The sequence below is a fragment of the Piliocolobus tephrosceles genome, chromosome 20, assembly GCF_002776525.5.
Source record: "Piliocolobus tephrosceles isolate RC106 chromosome 20, ASM277652v3, whole genome shotgun sequence".
In the NCBI taxonomy this organism is placed as follows: Eukaryota; Metazoa; Chordata; class Mammalia; order Primates; family Cercopithecidae; genus Piliocolobus; species Piliocolobus tephrosceles.
Window position 1 is genome coordinate 48,851,033 of NC_045453.1, and position 19,512 is coordinate 48,870,544.

At 39.0% G+C, this 19,512-nt stretch overlaps 1 protein-coding gene and 1 pseudogene across 2 annotated transcripts in view; both read left to right on the forward strand.

Moving 5' to 3' along the window:
- The window catches only part of TASP1 (taspase 1), a 318,398-nt gene extending 305,660 nt beyond the window's left edge, over window positions 1-12,738 (forward strand). Inside the window, exon 14 of the mRNA XM_023217842.2 lies at window positions 12,467-12,738. Coding sequence (XP_023073610.1) covers window positions 12,467-12,475 — 9 coding nt within the window. The 3' untranslated portion in view covers window positions 12,476-12,738. The remainder of the gene's footprint in view (window positions 1-12,466) is intronic.
- On the forward strand, window positions 12,494-13,705 carry LOC111546436 (annotated as a pseudogene). The gene has a single exon (XR_002732783.2). The product of XR_002732783.2 is annotated as an L-lactate dehydrogenase B chain pseudogene (transcript).
- Window positions 13,706-19,512: the final 5,807 nt, after the last annotated feature.

Here is a 19,512-nt window from a genome sequence, read left to right on the forward strand (position 1 = left end):
TCAAAGGGGTTGTTTGTTTTTTTTCTTGTAAATTTGTTTAAGTTCCTCGTAGACTCTGAATATTAGACCTTTGTCAGATGGATAGATTGCAAAACTTTTCTCCCATTCTGTAGGTTGTCTGTTCAATCTAATGTTAGTTTCTTTTGCTGTGCAGAAGCTCTTTAGTTTAATTAGATCCTGTTTGTCAAGTTTTGCTTTTGTTGTGATTGCTTTTGACGTTTTCGTCATGAAATCTATGCCCATGCCTATGTCCTGAATGGCATTGCCTAGATTTTCTTCTAGGGTTTTTATAGTTTTGGTTTTACATTTAAGTCTTTAATCCATCTTGAGTTAATTTTTGTATATGGTGTAGTGAAGGGGTCCAGTTTCAATTTTCTGCATATGGCTAGCCAGCACTACCAGCACCATTTATAAATAGGGAGTCATTTCCCCATTGCTTGTTTTTGTCAAGTTTGTCAAAGATCAGGTAATTGTAGGTGTGTGGTCTTATTTCCAAGTTCTCTATTCTGTTCCATTGGTCTATGTATCTGTTCTTGTACCAGTACCATGCTGTTTTGGTTACTGTGGTCTTGCAGTATAGTTTGAAGTCAAATAGTGTGATGCCTCCAGCGTTGTTCTTTTTGCTTAGGATTGTCTTGGCTATTCAGGCTCTTTTTGGTTCCATATGAATTTTAGAATAGCTTTTTTCTAATTTCTGAAGAATGTTGATGATGGTTTAATGGGAATAGCATTGAATCTACAAATTACTTTGGGCAGTATGCCCATTTTCATGATACTGATTCTTCCTATCCATGTGCATGAAATGTTTCTCCATTGTGTCCTCTCTGATTTTCTTGAACAGTAGTTTGTAGTTCTCCTTGAAGAGGTTCTTCACTTCCCTTGTTAGCTCTATTCCTGGGTATTTTTTTCTTTTTGTAGCAATTGTCAATGGGTGTTCATTCATGAATTGACTCTCTGGTTGATTGTTGTTTGTGTATAGGAATGCTAGTGATTTTTGCACATTGATTTTTCTATCCTGAGACTTTGCTGAAGTTACTTATCAGCTTAAGAAACTTTTGGGCCGAGATAATGTGGTTTTCTAGATATAGGATCATGTCATCTGCAAACAAAGATAATTTGACTTCCCCTCTTCCTATTCTAATACACTTTATTTCTTTCTCTTGCCTGATTGTCCTGGCCAGAACTTCCAATACTGTGTTAAATAGGAGAGGTGAGAGAGGGCATCCTTGTCTTGTGCTGATTTTCAAGGGGAATGCTTCCAGTTTTTGCCCATTCAATATATTGGCTGTGGATTTGCTATATATAGCTCTTATTATTTTGAGGTATGTTCCAGCAATCCCTAGTTTATTGAGAGTTTTTAACATGAAGGGATGTTGAATTCTATTGAAGGCCTTTTCTTCATCTATTGAGATAATAATGTGAAAACAACCCAATTTAAAAAATGAACAAAAGACCTGACCGGGCATACCATCAAAAAGGATATATGAAAGGCAAAGAAATATGTGAAACATTAAGGAAATCAAACTAACAACATGATGAGATACTGCTATATACCTATTAGAATGGCTAAAATAAAAAAAAAAAAAATTAATACCAAGTGTTAGTGAGGATGTGTAGTCACTGAGTATGTATGGAACACTCACATATTGAAGCTGAAGATGGAAATGGCACAGCCATTCTGAAAAATCATTTGGTAGTTTCTGAAGTCAGATATATACATCTACTTACTACATGACTGAACTGTCCCACTCCTAGGTATTTACCCTAGAGAAATGAAATGTTAGGTGCACACAAAATCTGTACATAAATGTTTATAGCAATTATTTTCATAATTTCCCAAGACTTACAAACAACTTAAATATCCTGTAGTAGGTGAGTACATAAACAAATTCTGATGCATCCATACATGGAATGCTACTCAGCAATAAAAAAGAATAAACTGCTGACACATATGGTAACTTGGATGAATCTCAAAGGCCTTATGCTGAGCGAAAGAAATCACTCACATAAAGGTAACACACTACGTGTTTCTTGTTACATGACATTTCAAAAACTGTAGTGAAGGAAAACAGATCAGTGGTTACCAGGAGTTGGGAGGGTGGAGTGAAAGATGTGACTACAAAGAGGTAATAAGATAGGACTACCTCTTTGTAGGTACCACTTGTTTGGTGGTCGATGTGTGTTTTGGTGTACTATATTCACAAGGAAACCTCCATTTTGAACTGCTGGGACTAAAGAACAAGTTTTCTTTTAAAGTGAATGTCAAACATTCTACTTGAAAAAGTTTCCGTTAAGAGTCAGTTCTCGGAGTAATTACTGGCATGTAAGAAAAATCAGGTTCAGCCGGGCGCGGTGGCTCACGCCTGTAATCCCAGCACTTTGGGAGGCCGAGGCGGGCGGATCACGAAGTCAGGAGATTGAGACCATCCTGCCTAACATGGTGAAACCCCGTCTTTAAAAAAAAAAAAAAAAGAAAGAAAAATCAGGTTCAAATGGATGAACCTAGGTTATCAAAGGGAAGGAATAAATGGATATTACCCACATGTCACAGTTTTGATACAGGTGGAATTAATTGATTATTCTGGATCTGGCTTTCTTCTGAAAGGAGTTTCATCTTCTGAAGGGAACACAGGGGTTTTGTCTTAACCCAACATCAAGTCTCTGGGGACAATTAGGTAACTGTTCCAGGAAACAAGTTGGGGAAAGGTGAATATTATAATCCCCTTATTACCTTTCCTGTAGCAGAAACTGTGGGCCCTCTCATGACATCTAATCACAACTCTCTTCTGCCTGTGTGGAAGTCGAAGTGACGTATTTCTTCCCATTTTATTTACGGAGACAGATACCAGAAGAGCAAGCAATGCAAGAGCTCAAAACAAATACATCTTAAGCACGAGGTTGGCACGTGTTGCAGATTTTCTTCCCCAATACAGATATGCAACCCCACGTTTCAGAAGAGACCTGAGACCTCTAACTTCTTGATGGGAACAAAAGATAACAGTCTCAGTTGTGATACCACATGCGTTTCCCATGAGAAGGGAGACACTCCAGGGCCATCCCCCCACCTCAACCCATTTGTCGGGCTGTCCTGTGGGCACCCTCTGGTGGTCACTTAGGTTGAGTGGCTCTCCGTTCCTTGCATCCAGGAGCTCCCTGGCTGGAACACTACCTATAAAACAAACAGAAACATTCTGATTTGTTTCTTTGAGGCAGCAATAGAGAAATAGCTGCACTAACAGGACAAGAAGCAGAAAAGAAACAGATTATTTTCTGATCAGATGGTGTTAAAATGTGGTCATCAAAGCTAGGGATCCTTGTATTTTTCTTCAGCTGCATGAGCAAGTCTCTTTGCCTTCCTGGGGTTTAATTTTCTCATCCAGAAAATAAGAAACTTAATCTAGGTTATTTCTAAGGGTGCTTCAAGCTTCAAATGTATATAATATCTAATAATTTGTTTAGTAGGTGCTTTCTGTAGTGGTGTTAGGTGCTGTTCCTGACACCTGGCTTGACACCAACCTCGAGAAGAGATTATGCCTGGAAAATGGAAGGCAGTGTGAAGACACTTTGTAGGCATCATCTTGTTTTTCATCTTCTAGCCCTTTCTACTCATTCCAGTGCAAGCTTCCTTAATATTTGAAATAGATGAGAATGATTAAGGCATAATTAAAGCCAACTGAAACTTAGTTTCTTACAAAAGGCTCTCATCTAATCACAGTTAAGACCTGTTAGTTTTCAGTGAGAAGTAAGGATGTAAATTAAAATTCTACACCCCTGCCTAAAATGTAGACAAGATCCTCTTTTCTGTACCTTTGGGTACTGCCTATCACTTTTAAGCTTCATAGGTTCTGGAGCTAGAAGTCATATTTAGAAAAACACACCTCACATTTAGTTGTATCTTGTAGCTAGCAAGGAAATTGTTCCCTACAACTCTGTGAATTTTTAAGCTAATTGATTCCTTGCTGTCATCTTCTGTTCCCTTACCTGTGAGGTGGGGCTGTGAGAGTCAGAGACAACCCATGGGGACATGCTTTATAAACAGCCGCTTGTTGTAAACAGGTACACAAGCATTCGTGAGGGTTATGAAAGTTGATTTCACAACTTGGTCCCAGGGGTAGTACCTGAAAGTTACAGTGTGTTTTTATAGGGCACCAAGCAATTACTGCAAATACTTCTTGACTTATAATAATTTCACACCACTGCAAGTTGTTGTCCTTATAGGAAGGGAGACAGATATCATTTCTTAGAGAAGCACACACCCTAAAAGCAACTAACTAACAAAATAGAAACTCAGAAAGACTCACAAGAAAGAATGCGTTTCTTATCATTTAGGCTATTAAATTTTTTTTTTTTTTGGTCAGAGGAGACCAAAAATATTTTGGCCCATTTATTTATGAAAGAATAAACCAATGATTTTCTGTTGGTTGGTTTATTCTTCCATAAAGAAGCCTTCATTTCAAAATTCTGGGGTTGAAGAAGAAGGCTTTTTTTTCCAAGATAAATGCTAAATACTCTCATTTAAGAAAATTCTTTTACTAATTAACTCTGGGAGTAGTCCATGGCATGTATAAGAAAAATCAGGTCTAAAGGAATAAATGCAGCTTATCAAATGAGAATTATAGTCATATGGTAGTTATAAAGATTAAATGAGATACTATATATTGCCTAACAACGTAAATGGCCAAGGAAATGTAGTTTCATATGAATAGTATTTGAAGCATTTGTTTTTTGGCAGATATTGGATTTGGTAGGATATAAGCTACATTGGGAAAGGAACAATGCTGCGTTCTTTCTCTTTTGTAGCACACTGGGTTGGGGGAACCATAGTTCAATAGTCTTTTATCCAGGAAGATGAGCTCTTTCTACCTTTTCAGTGTGATTCCAACCTTCCTGCCTTGCTCCACTTGAGTCGTTGTGTTCCCAGTAAGTGACCTCTCTTCCTTTGGACCAGTCCCTAGTCTTCTCAAACCCCTGTCTTTTCTTCGACACATTTCTTCAATGTATTTCTTCTGCTTTACAAGAACACACCCTACCCTAACCCTACCGACTCTAATTCTTTGCACGAAGTAATATTTGGGGACTGTAGCTCTGTTCTCTTGCCCTCCCTATTCCATGTTGTGGTCTGATTGCTCTTAGTTCCTGTTTTTCCTCTGAGATGCTGTGACACAATGCCTGGGTGGTACCTTCCCCTGGAGCATGGACCCAATTGTTCTGCGAAGTCAGGAAGGACTGTGGCGTTTTCTGCCTTGCTCAGTCAAATGTTGTCTCTTCCTACAGTAATCCCAGGGACTCTTTTTAACCCAGGATTTTATTCCAAATGGAATGTTAAGAGAGTTCAGATGCTGAGAGACAGGTCAGGGCAGCGGGGGTGGGGAGAGGTGTGAGCTTGTCCAGATCTGTGGCTTTGCCAGGACTGTTTTCAAGTTGACACAGTGCTAAATAAAAAGCTCCTCGCTTTGATCTCCGGGACTTCCTGAGTAGACTGTCTGATTAGATAAAGATCACATATCCCACCCCCATCCTTTAGGAAGTAATCTAAGCTTTGCAGTTATTCTTTGTCCTGTCTCCTTCTCAAAGTCTGTCTGTCTGTATCACTGGGTCCCTCCCTGGGTCTTGGGTTTTTCTTTCTGTTTGAGCAGGAAAAGGGAGCCTGAGAAAATAGGGCATGTCTTCCTCTTTGAAATCTTCTTAAGTTGTTTAGAAACAAAGCAAAAGCTTTGTTTGAGAACCTCATATGGACCTCGTCTGGTCCAGGGCATCAAAGGAAACTGATCTGTTTGCAATATGGTCAGCTGCTGAGATGCTATGAAGCAAGCGAGTTGGCAGGTGGAAGAGCTGGAGAGAGAAATACAGTCAGTGCCTGCACTGGGTTCCTTAGCCAAGAAAAGAGGGTGGGGGGTGTGTCGTTTTTCTTAGAACAACCCATATCTCTTTAAGCTAGGTCTGGACACCCAGAAGATGCGGCACAAACTGCCTTTGAAGATGACAAACAGACTCACTCTTGGGAGTACAGCATTTTTAAGAAATGCTTGGACCTAAAAAGCTGTCAAATTGGAAGTCATCTAGGCTAGGTTGCAGCTTTTCAGCTCTGTTCAGGAGGAGAATCTCTTTATGACATTAACAAATGACTTTGCAAAAGGATACTTGTACTTTTAATATTTTGTTTTATTCAACACTGTGTGCCAATCACTATTCTAAGTGATACACATGCACACTTTCCATAATGTAAATGTTGACTCATTAATTCTTCATGGAAACCCTATGAGCAACAGTACCATTATGATCACATTTTACAATGAAGAAACGAAGGCATGGGGAAGTTAAGTACCTTGCTCAAGGTCACACAGCTAGCAATCAGCCAATTAGGGAGTCAAACCCAAGCAGTCTAGCCCAAGAATCTGACTGCTGCCTCTCCTGTCTGCACACACACTTCGACATTCCCTAGTAAAATACACATGAAAAGAATAGATGTGAATTCAACACTACTTTTTAATATTTACATACACGTGAAAAATAGTTATGCATGTATGTGGGAGGGAGTCGAATGTAGCAGTCATTCATCAGCTTCACAAGCATGTCTTTGAGAGCTCACTGTGCGTGCCAGGCCCTGGGCTAGAAGCTGAGGATCAAGTGGTGAAGAAAACACACCCCGTCCCTGTGCTCAGGCTGAGGCTTCAAGGCACCAGGCCTAGGCGGACAGAGGAAGGATTATGTTTACCTTGCGATGCCAATGAGGGTTTTAGATGCTTCTGGGGCCAGAATCCTGGAACTTCCTAAAGCGTTTCTCCCCTTGGATCCAAGCAACAATCACCTCTTACCTAGAAAGTCAGTAGGCTTCAGAGGGTTTCTGGTCTACCACACTAGCTGTAATAATTTCAACAATTGTCATCAGGATTCATATGGTTTAAGCCCCTGTGGACGAAACTGCTAATTTTCTTTTCAGCATCTTCTTTATTTGTCATAAAATCCCTTTTTTTCTTTTCTTTTCTTTTTAATGTGGGATACATGACTATTCTAGATAAAGACGATCTCTTTTTATTGTTTGGGAGACAGGGTCTCACTCTGTCACCCAGGCTGCAGTGTAGTGGCATGATCTCGGCTCACAGAAACCTTCACTTCCTCCTGGATTCAAACGATTCTCATGCCTCAGCCTCCTGAGTAGCTGGGATTACAGGCACACACCACCAAGCCCGGCTAATTTTTGTGTTTTCAGTAGAGACAGGGTTTCACCATGTTGGCCAGGCTGGTCTCGAACTCCTGACCCCAACTGATCTGCCAGCCTCGGCCTCCCAAAGTACTGGGATTACAGGCGTGAACCACTGTGCTCTGGCAATAAAGATGATTTCCACCATCACCTCATACAACTAGTTGTGGCCATATGACTACGTTCTGGTCAATGGGGTGTAAAGAGAAATGGTATCTTTTTTTTTTTTTCTTTTTTTTTTTTGAGACGGAGTCTTGCTCTGTCGCCCGGGCTAGAGTGCAGTGGCCGGATCTCAGCTCACTGCAAGCTCCGCCTCCCGGGTTTACGCCATTCTCCTGCCTCAGCCTCCGGAGTAGCTGGGACTACAGGCGCCCGCCACCTCGCCCGGCTAGTTTTTTGTATTTTTAGTAGAGACGGAGTTTCACCGTGTTAGCCAAGATGATCTTGATCTCCTGACCTCGTGATCCGCCCGTCTCGGCCTCCCAAAGTGCTGGGATTACAGGCTTGAGCCACCGCGCCCGGCCTGAAATGGTATCTTTAACTTCTGGGAAGCCCTTTCCCACTCCCTCTTTTTTTGCTGGCTGAAATGTGAGTGTGATGGCTAGAGCTTGGACAGTCATCTTAGACCATGAAATGGAAATTGCTTCAAGAGAAACATGGAACGGTGAGAATGGGGAAACCCAGAGCTTATGCTTACCTGGGACTGTCAACTTCTGTTTTTTAATGAGAGAGCAATAAGCTTCTATCTTATTTAAGCCGTGGTTACTTTGTTTTTCTCTCACCTACTGTCAAGCCTAATCCTAATTCACATAGCATCCTTCCTTAATATTTGATGTGGTTTTATATATTTGGGTCTTTCTATAGCCACCTAATATCTGTCCTATATGTCTTTTCTCTTTAAATTAACCAAAGTTCAGGTCTCTCTTGTTTTCAGCTTTGAGTCCTTTGGTACCATTTGTCTCTAAGTTCTGTCCTTTGGTTTGCACACACAGTGTGAAGTCAGTGCTTTTAGGGTTAACATCCCTCCTCTAACACAAAGCTAATATACCACACAGAACTCTGCTAATGAGGTCTGAACTCATGTGGGAACTTAGGAAGTACTTTTGCTCTACTCATACTCTACCACTCTTCAATGAATACAAGTCTTAGTTCCAGGGAAAAAGACAACATCCCGTGCTCCTCCAGGGCCCACGAGCCCCTCGGCAGGGTTATTGCTTACTTATAACCAGCAGAGGTATTGGTTGCTTCTCACAGGAGGGGACCCTGGTGTCCCTTTCTCTACAACTTTACCTGGTGTCCCCCGGTTTCTGACTTTGGGGTGTTGGGTCACTTCCTAACAGCAGGCAGTGCAGACTCTCCAGCCGCCAGCCCTTAGGTGGAGTTTTCAGAACTGCCTGTGCTTTCTTCCTTCTGTGTCATGCTGGTGGTGCTTCCCTTTCCCTGTTTTCCAGAAGAGCCCTCACAATCTCTGCAGGACCTGAGCTGGTTAGAGAGCCTCCTTCCTCTAATCAGCCTCCAGCCACAGCCACGTACCAGGTGCCCTGATGCTGCTGCAGGCCCAGGGACGAGAAGGTCAACTGGTTGTCCCTGGGTCTCTTTCACCCTTCAGAGTGTGTGTGTGCAGTGGGGAGGAGGTTAACTTGCAGTAATCTTCAAATAGATACAAACATTTTCCTGTAGCCAAAACTTAACTCTCATATCTTTAGGTATTATAGCAACCTTAGAACTCTGGAAACCAATGCTTTTTGTTGTTTGTTTTGACAAATAAAGGAGATAGAATGTGGGATATACTTTTACAAGCTGCCATTTTGCCTGTCTTTTTTTCCTTTCACTCTCTCTTTTCTCTAATCTCTACCCTATCTAGCTCTCTTCTCTCCCTCTCTGGGTGACTGTTCCCTGTTAGGATCAAGTCGGGATCATTCCTCAACCCTTGGCCTCTGTGAAACTCAGATGAAATGTGACTCCGTGGGTCCTGTGTCTCTGAGCTCTGTCTTCTATAACTTCCAGTTTCTGATGAGCAGTAGAAACACCTGGGCTGCCAGGCACATGTGGCCAGATGCATGTCTAGCTCATGCAGTAGGAGCCAGCAGTTGCTCATAGTCTGGTCGGACTTGCCCTGTTTGGTTTCCTGCAATTAGTGTTTTTTTTTTTTTTTTTTTCTACCTAATATTCACTTAAAAATACACTATTTTTTTAGAGCAGTTTTAGTTTCATAACGAAATTGAACAGAAGGAACAGAGATTTCCCAAATATCCCCTGCCTCCACAGAGACATAGTCTGCCCCACTGTCAGCATCCTCCACTAGAGTCATGCATTTGTTACAACGATGAACCTACACTGATGCATCATTATCACCCAGAGTTCATCAGGGCTCACTCTTGCTGTTGTACACTTGTATGAGTTTGGACAAATGCATAATGACCTGTATTAACCATGATAGTAACACACAGCATAGTTTCACTATCCTGAAAGGGTTTCGTGCTCTGCCTATTTATCCCTTCCTCCCCTCAACCCCTGGCAACCATTGATCTTTTTCCTGTCTCCATAGTTTTACCTTTTCTAGAAGGCTATGTAGTTGGAATCATACTGTAGGTAGCCTCTTTAGATTGTCTTCTTTAACTTTTTTCACTGAGTTTTAAAAAATATTTTCTCATGGCTTGACAGCTCATTTCTTATTAGCACTGAATAATATTCCATTGTCTGTCTATCCAGATAGACATGATCTCGGCTCACGGAAACCCTCACCTCCTCCTGGGTACAAACAATTCTCATGCCTCAGCCTACTGAGTAGCTGGGATTACAGGCATGCACCACCATGCCTGGCTAATTTTTGTGTTTTCAGTAGAGACAGGGTTTCACCATGTTGGCCAGGCTGGTCTCGAACTCCTGACCCCAACTGATCCATTAGCCTCGGCCTGTCTGTCTATCTGGATAGACAGACAGTGGAATATTATTCAATGCTAATAAGATATAGTTTATCCCTTCATCTACTGAAGGATATCTTGGCTGATTCCAAGTTTTGTCAATTATGAATAAAGCTGCTGTAACACGTGTGTGCAGGTTTTTGTGTGTGTGTGTGGACACAAATTTTCAACATTTTTGGGTAAATACAAAGCAGCACAATTGTTGGATCCTATGGTAAGAGTACGTTTAATTTTGTAAGAAAACATCAAACTGCCTTCCAAAGTGGTTGCGCCATTTTGAATTATCACTATTCTCAATGAATAAGAATTCCTGTTGCCCCACATCCTTGCCAGCATCTGATGTTGTCAGTGTTTTGGATTTTGGCCATTCTAATGGTATCTTGTTGTTGTGTTAATTTGCATTTCCCTGATGACATATGATATAAAGTATCCTTTTATATGCTTATTTGCCATCTGTATATCTTCTTTGGTGAAGTGTCTGTTACAGCCTTTGGCTCATTTTTATTTATTTATTTATTTTTCTTTTTTCAGGTGTCCTCAGAAACATTTAAAAAATCAGGTTGTTTGTGTTCTTACTGTTGAGTTTTAGAGTTCTCCATGTATTTGGATATTTATCTGATAGGTCTTTTGAAAATATTTTCTCCCAGTCTTTGGCTTGTTTTTTTCATGCTGACAGTGTCTTTTGCAGAACAAAAGATTTAATTTTAATGAAGTCCAGCTTACCAACATTTTGTTTTTCCATGGATAATGCCATTGGTATTGCACCTAAATTGAGCATTTTATATGATTCTATTTTCTCTCCTTTGTTAGCATATTAGTTAGACTTTTAAAACTTTTTTTTAGCAGTTGCCTCTAGATTTTGCAACTAAAAAGTCATTGCCTAACTCAAGGTCATCTAAATTTTCTCCTATGTTATCTTCTAGGACTTTTAGATAGTCTTGTATTTCACATTTAGGTCTATGATTCATTTTGAGTTAATTTTTGTGAATGGTATAAAGTCTGTGACTAGATTCATTTGTTTTGCATATAAATGCTCACTTGTTCCAATACCACTTATTAAAGAAACTCCTTTCTCCATTGTGTTGTCTTTGCTCTCTTGTCAAAGATCAACTGGCTCTATTTGTGTAGGTCTATTCTCTGGCTCTCTAGTCTGTTCCATTGATCTATTTGCCTATTCTTTTGTCAATACTACACTGTGTTGATTACTGTAGCTTTGTATTATGTCTTGGAGTCAGGTGGTATGAATCCTTTACCTTGGTTCTTCTCTTTCAAGAAGAGAAATTTTGTTGGCTATTCTAGGTCTTTTTTCTCTCCCTATAAACTTTAGAACCAGTTTGTTGATATCTATGAAATAACTTGTTGGTATTTTGATTAGATCAAATTGGAAAGAACTGACATCTTGACAAAATTGAGCCTCCCTACCACGGAATATCGCTCAATTTATTTACTTCTTTGATTTCTCGCATCAGAGTTTTGTAGTTTTTTTTTTTTTGGTGTAGATCTTGTATGTATTTTATTAGGTTTATACCTAAGGATTTCAATTTTGGGGTGTTAATATAAATGATACTGTCTTTTGAATTTCAAATTCCACTTGTTCATTGTTGCCATACAGCAATGAACATTTGTGTATTAACTTTGTATCCTGCAATGCTGCTATAATTGCTTATTAATTCCAGATTTTTTGTTGATTGTTTTGAATTTTTTATGTAGACAATCATGTCATCCATGAACAAAGACAATTTTATCTCTTCCTTTTCTTCTTTCTCAATCTATATGCCTTTTATTTATTTTTCTTGTCTTATTGCATTAGATAGGACTTGTAGTATGATGTTGAAAAGGAATGGTGAGAAGGGATGTTTTTGCTTTGTACCAATCTTACTGGGAAAGCTTTGAGTTTCTTACCACTACTTATTAACTGTGGGGTGTTTTGTAGATATTCTTTACCAAGTTGAGAAAGTTCCCATCAATTCCTAGTTTATTGAGAGATTTTAAAAATAATGAATGGGTGTTGAATTTTGTCAGATGCTTTTTTCTGCATCTGTTTATATGATCATGTGATCTTTCTTTTTTAGCAGTTGATATGTTACATTAATTGATTTTCACATGTTGAGCTACCTTTGCATATCTGGGATAAATCCCACTTGGTCATGGTGCATAATTATTTTTGTCCATTACTGGATTTGATTTGCTAATACTGTGTTGAGGATTTTTGCACTAATGTTCATGAGGTATATTGGTCAGTACTGTTTTTGTAATAGCTTTGTCTGATTTGGGTGTTAGGATAATGCTGCTCTCATAGAATGAGTTAGTAATAATTACCTCTACTTCTGTTCTCTGACAGATATTGTAGAGAATTGAAATAATTTCTTTTTTAAATGTTTGGGCTTCTCCGCACTGCTGTTACAGAGGTCTCCAGCGCCTTCTCTCTCCTGTGCAAAATGGCAACTCTTAAGGAAAAACTCATTGCACCAGTTGCGGAAGAAGAGACAACAGTCCCAAACAATAAGATCACTGTAGTGGGTGTTGGACAAGTTGGTATGGCGTGTGCTATCAGCATTCTGGGAAAGTCTCTGGCTGATGAACTTGCTCTTGTGGATGTTTTGGAAGATAAGCTTAAAGGAGAAATGATGGATCTGCAGCATGGGAGTTTATTTCTTCAGACGCCTAAAATTGTGGCAGATAAAGATTATTCTGTGACTGCTAATTCTAAGATTGTAGTGGTAACTGCAGGAGTCCGTCAGCAAGAAGGGGAGAGTTGGCTTAATCTGGTGCAGAGAAATGTTAATGTCTTCAAATTCATTATTCCTCAGATCGTCAAGTACAGTCCTGATTGCATCATAATTGTGGTTTCCAACCCAGTGGACATTCTTACATATGTTACCTGGAAACTAAGTGGATTACCCAAACACCGCGTGATTGGAAGTGGATGTAATCTGGATTCTGCTAGATTTCGCTACCTTATGGCTGAAAAACTTGGCATTCATCCCAGCAGCTGCCATGGATGGATTTTGGGGGAACATGGCCACTCAAGTGTGGCTGTGTGGAGTGGCGTGAATGTGGCAGGTGTTTCCCTCCAGGAATTGAATCCAGAAATGGGAACTGACAATGATAGTGAAAATTGGAAGGAAGTGCATAAGATGATGGTTGAAAGTGCCTATGAAGTCATCAAGCTAAAAGGATATACCAACTGGGCTATTGGATTAAGTGTGGCTGACCTTATTGAATCCATGTTGAAAAATCTATCCAGGATTCATCCTGTGTCAACAATGGTAAAGGGGATGTATGGCATCGAGAATGAAGTCTTCCTGAGCCTTCCGTGTATCCTCAATGCCCGAGGATTAACCAGCGTTATCAACCAGAAGCTAAAGGATGATGAAGTTGCTCAGCTCAAGAAAAGTGCAGATACCCTGTGGGACATCCAGAAGGACCTAAAAGACCTGCGACTACTGGGCTCTAGGCTATAGAAATTTAAAAACTACAATGTTATTAACTCTGAGCCTTTAGTTTTCATCTGTGTACATGGATCGCAATTTGCTTTGATCTTTTTCAATATGTGAATTTGGGCTCACAGAATCAAAGCCTATGCTTGGTTTAATGCTTGCAATATGAGCTGTTGAACAAATAAAATTAACTGTTGTAGTGTGAAAAAAAAAAAAATAAATGTTTGGTAAATTCAACATTGAACCTACCTGGGCTAGTGCTTTCTGTTTTGGAAAGTTATTAATTATCAATTCAATTTCCTTAAAAGATATAGACCTTTACAAATTTTCTGTTCCTTCTTGTGTGAATTTTGGCAGATTGTGTTTTTCCAGGAATTGGTCCATTTCATTTAGGTTATCAATTTGTGGGCATAGAGTTATTCATGATATTCCTTTATCATCCTTTTAATATCCATGAGAGCTGTAGTGATATCCACTCTTTCATTTCTGATACTAGTAATTTGTACCATTCCTCTTTTATTCACTGTTGGCCAGGACAGAAGCTTATTGAATTTATTTACCTTTTCAGTGTTTCCCTTTAAGCACTACTTTTGCCACATCCTACAAATTTTGGTAAGTTGTGTTTTCATTTTCATTTGGTTCAAAATATTTAAAAGTTTGTCTTGAGATGTTTTCTTTGACCCATGTGTTATCTAGAAGTATGTTATTTAATCTGTAAGATTTTGGGATTTGTCAGCTTTCTGTTATTGTTTTCTAGTTCAATTCCATTGTGGTCTGAGAGTGGACATTGTATGATTTCTATTCTTTTTAATTTTTTAAGATGTGTTTTATGGTCCAGTATGTGGTTTGTCCTGGCAAATATTTCATATAAGCTTGAGAAGAAAGTGTATTCTGCTGTTGTTGGATGAAGTAGGCTATAGATGTCCATTATGTCCAGTTGATTAATTGTGTTGTTGAATTCAACTATGAGGGATGTTGGGGTGTTGAAATCTCCCAATTATGATAATGGATTCATCTATGTCTTTTTGTAGTCTATTAGTTTCTTTTTCATGTATTTTGATGCTCTGTTATTAGGTGAATACATATTAAGGATTGTTATGTCTTCTTGGAGACTTGATCCTTTTATCATCATGTAACAACTCGTTTTATCCCTGATAACTTTCCTTGGTCTTAAGTCTACTCTGTTTGAGATAGCTACTGCTACTTTGCTTTGATTGATGCAAGCATACATCTTTCTGCATACACTTACTTTTCTATGTGGCCTTATATTTAAAGTGGATTCCTTGTAGACAACATATAGTTGAGTCTTGTTTCCTGATTGACTCTGATAACCTCTGTTTTTCAATCAGTATATTTAGGCCATTTATGTTCAAAGTGATTATTGATATAGTTAGATCAATACCTACCATTTTTATTACTGTTTTTTATTTGTCGTCCTTGTTATTTGTTTCTGTTTTTGTCTTCCACTCTTTTTCTGCCTTTTGTGGTTTTGAGAATTTATATGATTCTATTTTCTCTCCTTTATTAGCATATTAGTTATAGTTCTTTTTAAACTGCTTTTGGCAGTTGCTCTAGATTTTGCAATGTGCATTTACAACTAATCCAAGTCCACTTTCAAATAACGCTGTACCACTCCATGGGTAGTGTGAGAACCTTATAATAATTCATTTCACTTATACATAAGCATATATGCATATATAAACATATAGATAGATATAGATATGTGTGTAATTGAATAAATTATTGCTGTTATTATTTTGAACACACTGTTATCTGTTAGATCAATCAAGAAGAAGAAAAATAACAGATTTTGTTTTACTTTCACTATTCCTTTTCTGATGCTCCTCCTTTTTTATGAAGATCCGAGTTTCCGACCTTTATCATTTCCCTTTTCTCTTAAAGAATTTCTTTTAGCATTTCTTGGAAGACACGTCTACTGGTAACAAATTCCATCCATTTTTGTTTGTCTGAGAAAACATTTATTTCTCCTGTATTTTTGAAGTCTAATTCAGAGGGCACAGGATCTAGGTGTTTTTTTTTCTCTCTCTCTCTCTCAATACTTTAAATATTTCACTCCACTTTTTTATTGCTTATGTGGTTTCTGAGGAGAAGGTGGATGTAATTTTTATCTTTGCTCCTTCATAGGTAAGGTGTTTTTTCCCTTTGGCTTCTTTTGGCATTTTTTTCTTTGTTTTTCCATAGTTTAAAAATCATGTGCCTAGGTGTAGGGGTTTTTGGTTTTAGCATTTATCCAACTCATTATTCCCTAAACTTCCTGGATTTGTGGTTTTATGTTTGCCATTAATTTGAGGGAAATTCTGTTATTATTATTTCAAATATTTCTTCTGTTCTTTGTTCTCCTTCTTGTATTCCCATTATGTATATGTTACAATTTTTATAGTTGTCTCATAAGTCTTGACTGTTCTGTTTTGTTTCTTTCAGTCTTTTTTTCTCTTTGCTTTTCAGTTTTGGTGGTTTCTATTGAGATGTCCTCAAGTTCAGAGATTCTTCCCTCAGTCAAGTCCAGTCTGTCCAAAAAGCCCATCAAAGGCATCCTTCATTTCTGTTATGTTTTTGATCTTTAGCATCCCATTTTATGTTTCTTTCTTAAAATTTTTTTTATCCCTCTGCTTGCCCATCTATTTTTGCATGCTTCCAACTTTATTCATTAAGGCCCTTAGCACCCTAATCCTAGTTGTTTTAAATTCCTAGTCTGACAATTCCAGCATCCCTGCCATATCTGAGTCTGGCTCTGATGGCTTGCTCTGTATCTTTAAACTGTAGTTTTTGCCTTTTACTATGTCTTGTAATTTTTTCTTGATAGGTGGACATGATATATTGGTAAAAGGAACTGTTTAAAATAGGACTTTAGTGATGTGGTAAGGTGTGTTAAAAGAAGAAATATAGACAAATTAAATTTAGCAGAGTTTAATTGAGCAAAGAATGATTTACAAAATCAGGCAGGCCTCCAAGCCAGAATAGGCTCAGAGACACTCCAACAACACTCCAGCTCTGCTGTGTGGTGGACGAAAAAGGAAAGTGTTGTACAGAAAATGGAAGTGAGGTGCAGAAACAGCTCGATTGACTACAGCTCCATGTTTACCTTATTTGAACGAGGTTTGAATAGCCGGCTACCTGTGATTGGCCAAAACTCTGTGACTGACACAAGAGTAAGCTACAGTCTGTTTACACATCCAGTTAGGTTACACTTCACTATTTACAGAGAAACCTTTAGGTTGAACCTAAAATGTGTAAGGAGGCAGCCTTAGGCTACACTTAACAGGTATGGGGGGAGGGAAATTGTTAGGATGGAGTGTGAAGTTCTAGCTTCTTCCATACTAGAATGGAAGGCAAAGTTGTAATAATCTGCTGTTAGTTTTCAGGGGGAGGCTGTAGAAGGGATCTGTGGGCAGACCTGGATGCAGAGTCATTGGTTAAGGTGGTGGGATTGAGCCCTAAGAAGAACTGACTGGTGAAGATCAGGAAAAAATGCCTTTTAGCTTGAGGGGACCTGCTAGAATTTGGAAGATGCGCAGATGAGGCTCAAATTTTACTTCCTCCACACCCCACCCAGATGCTCCTTGGGTGTAGGTAAGGTGAAGCAGAGGGAACAAAAGAAATCAAAGATAACATTTCCACATTTGAATAAAAAATGGGGAAAAGAAGAAATGGATTTGGAGTCAGACATACCCAGGTTTAAATACGGACCTACTCTTGTGGTCATGGCAAGCCCACTCCCTGAGCTTCAGGGTACTCATCTGTAAAAATTTTAAAGATGACTAAGTGTGATGATTTCTCAGAGTAGCACAAAGTAGGTGTTTCAGCCGGAGGTGGAAGCCAGGGGCCCCAGAGTTTGCTTTCTTATTATGTCTCCTTGGTTCCCTTCAGTCCACTGTCATGGCCCCGGAGGCAGGAGAGCAGGAGTGAGTGGAAAGTGTGATTCAGCAGGGCTGCAACTCATTAGGGCTGTGGAACTTGTTTGAGGCCTCCTGTCCAGTAAATGCTGAATTTAGAACATGGTTCCGAGTCTAGTGCTCTATTTATCTCAGACTGTGCATGAGGGAGAGGAATGGAGAAGTTGCGGGGTGGGGTGCAGGATGTGCCTCTCTGTAGCTCTTGGAGGAACTAGCAAGGCTGGTAAGAATGGCTTCATTACCTGTGAGTGAGTGAGGAAGGATGTCTCATCCACAACATTTCCATCTTCAACCCATCATGGCCACATACACTGGCCACATGTGCTGACTGTGAACTCGCATATGCCATGACCTTGTATGATCCCATCTAAACTCACAACATAATTGTATTTTCCCTTTTAGTTTTGCTTACTTTTAGTACTTGGTTTAAAATATATCACATATACAGAAGATAATGTAGCAGTTGTACACTACCCAATACTCAGACTTAACTCGTATTAACACTTTGAGATATATACATATATATGTTTATATATATATATTTACCTATATATGTATATTATAGGTTCTTTTAAAAAAATTAATTCTTAATTGACAAATGATTGTCTATATTTATGGTATACAATGTGATGTTTTGATATGTGTATACATTGTGGGAAAATTAAGCTAGTTAACATATCAATCACCACATTCCTATCTTTTTGAGAATATTTAAACTAGACTCTCAGCAATTTTCAAACATGTAATAGATTATTCACTACAGTCATCATGCTGTACAATAAATCTCCGGAACTTGTTTCTCCTGACTGAAACTTTGTACACTTTAACCAACATTTCCCCATTCCACACCCGTTTACCCCTCCCAGGCCCTTGGTTACTACCATTCTACTCTCTGCTGGTATGAGTTTGATGTTTTTATATTCCACATATAAGTGAGATGATGCAGAATTTGTCTTTCTGTGCCTGACTTATATCACTAAGCATCATGTCCTCCAAGTTCATCCATGTTCTCAGAAATGAAATAATTTCTTCCTGTTTAAAAGCCGACTAGCATCTCATAGTGTGTACATACCACATTTTCCTTACTTGTTTATCTGTATATGAACACTTATGTTGATTTCATATCTCAGCTACTGAGTATAATCCTGCAATGAACATGAGGATGCAGATATCTCTTTCACATACTGATTTAATTTCCTTTGGATATATACCCAGGAGTGGGATTGCTAGATTACATGGTAGTTCTATATTTAGTTTTTTGAGGAACTCATGCTATTTCCCATAATGGCTGTAGCAATTGACATTCCCACAAGCAGTGTACAAGAGTTCTCCTTTTCCACAGTCTTATAAATATTTTATCTATCTATCTATCTATCTATCTATCTATCTATCTATCTATCTATCTATCTATTTTTTTGAGACAGAGTTTTGCTCTTGTCACCCAGGCTGGGGTGCAATGGCATGATTGTGGTTCACTGCAACCTCCACTTCCCTGGTTCAAGCGATTCTCCTGCCTCAGCCTCCCAAGTAGTTAGGATTACAGGCACCCACCACCATGCCCAGCTAATTTTTGTATTTTCAGTAGAGATAGGGTTTCACCATGTTGGCCAGGTTGGTCTCTAACTCCTGACCTCAGGTGATGCCTCAGCCTCCCAAAGTGCTGGGATTACAGGCATGAGCCACCGTGCCTGGCCTCTATATTTTTTAATAAACATCATCCATACAGGTATGAGATAATATCCCATTGTGGTTTTAATTTGCATTTGCCTGCTGATTAGTGACATTGAGCAACTTTACATATATCTGTTGGCCTTTTGTACGTCTTCTTTTGAGAAATGTCTATTCAGGTCCTTTGCCCACTTTTTAATCAAGTTGTTTTCTTACTGTTAGGTTGTTTGAGTTTTTTCTTTATTTCGGATTAACCCCATATCAGATGTATGGTTTGCAAATATTTTCTCTCAGCCCATAATTTTTCTCTTTACTCTGTTGATTGTTTCCTTAGCTGTGCAGAACCTTTTTCCTTTGATGCAAAC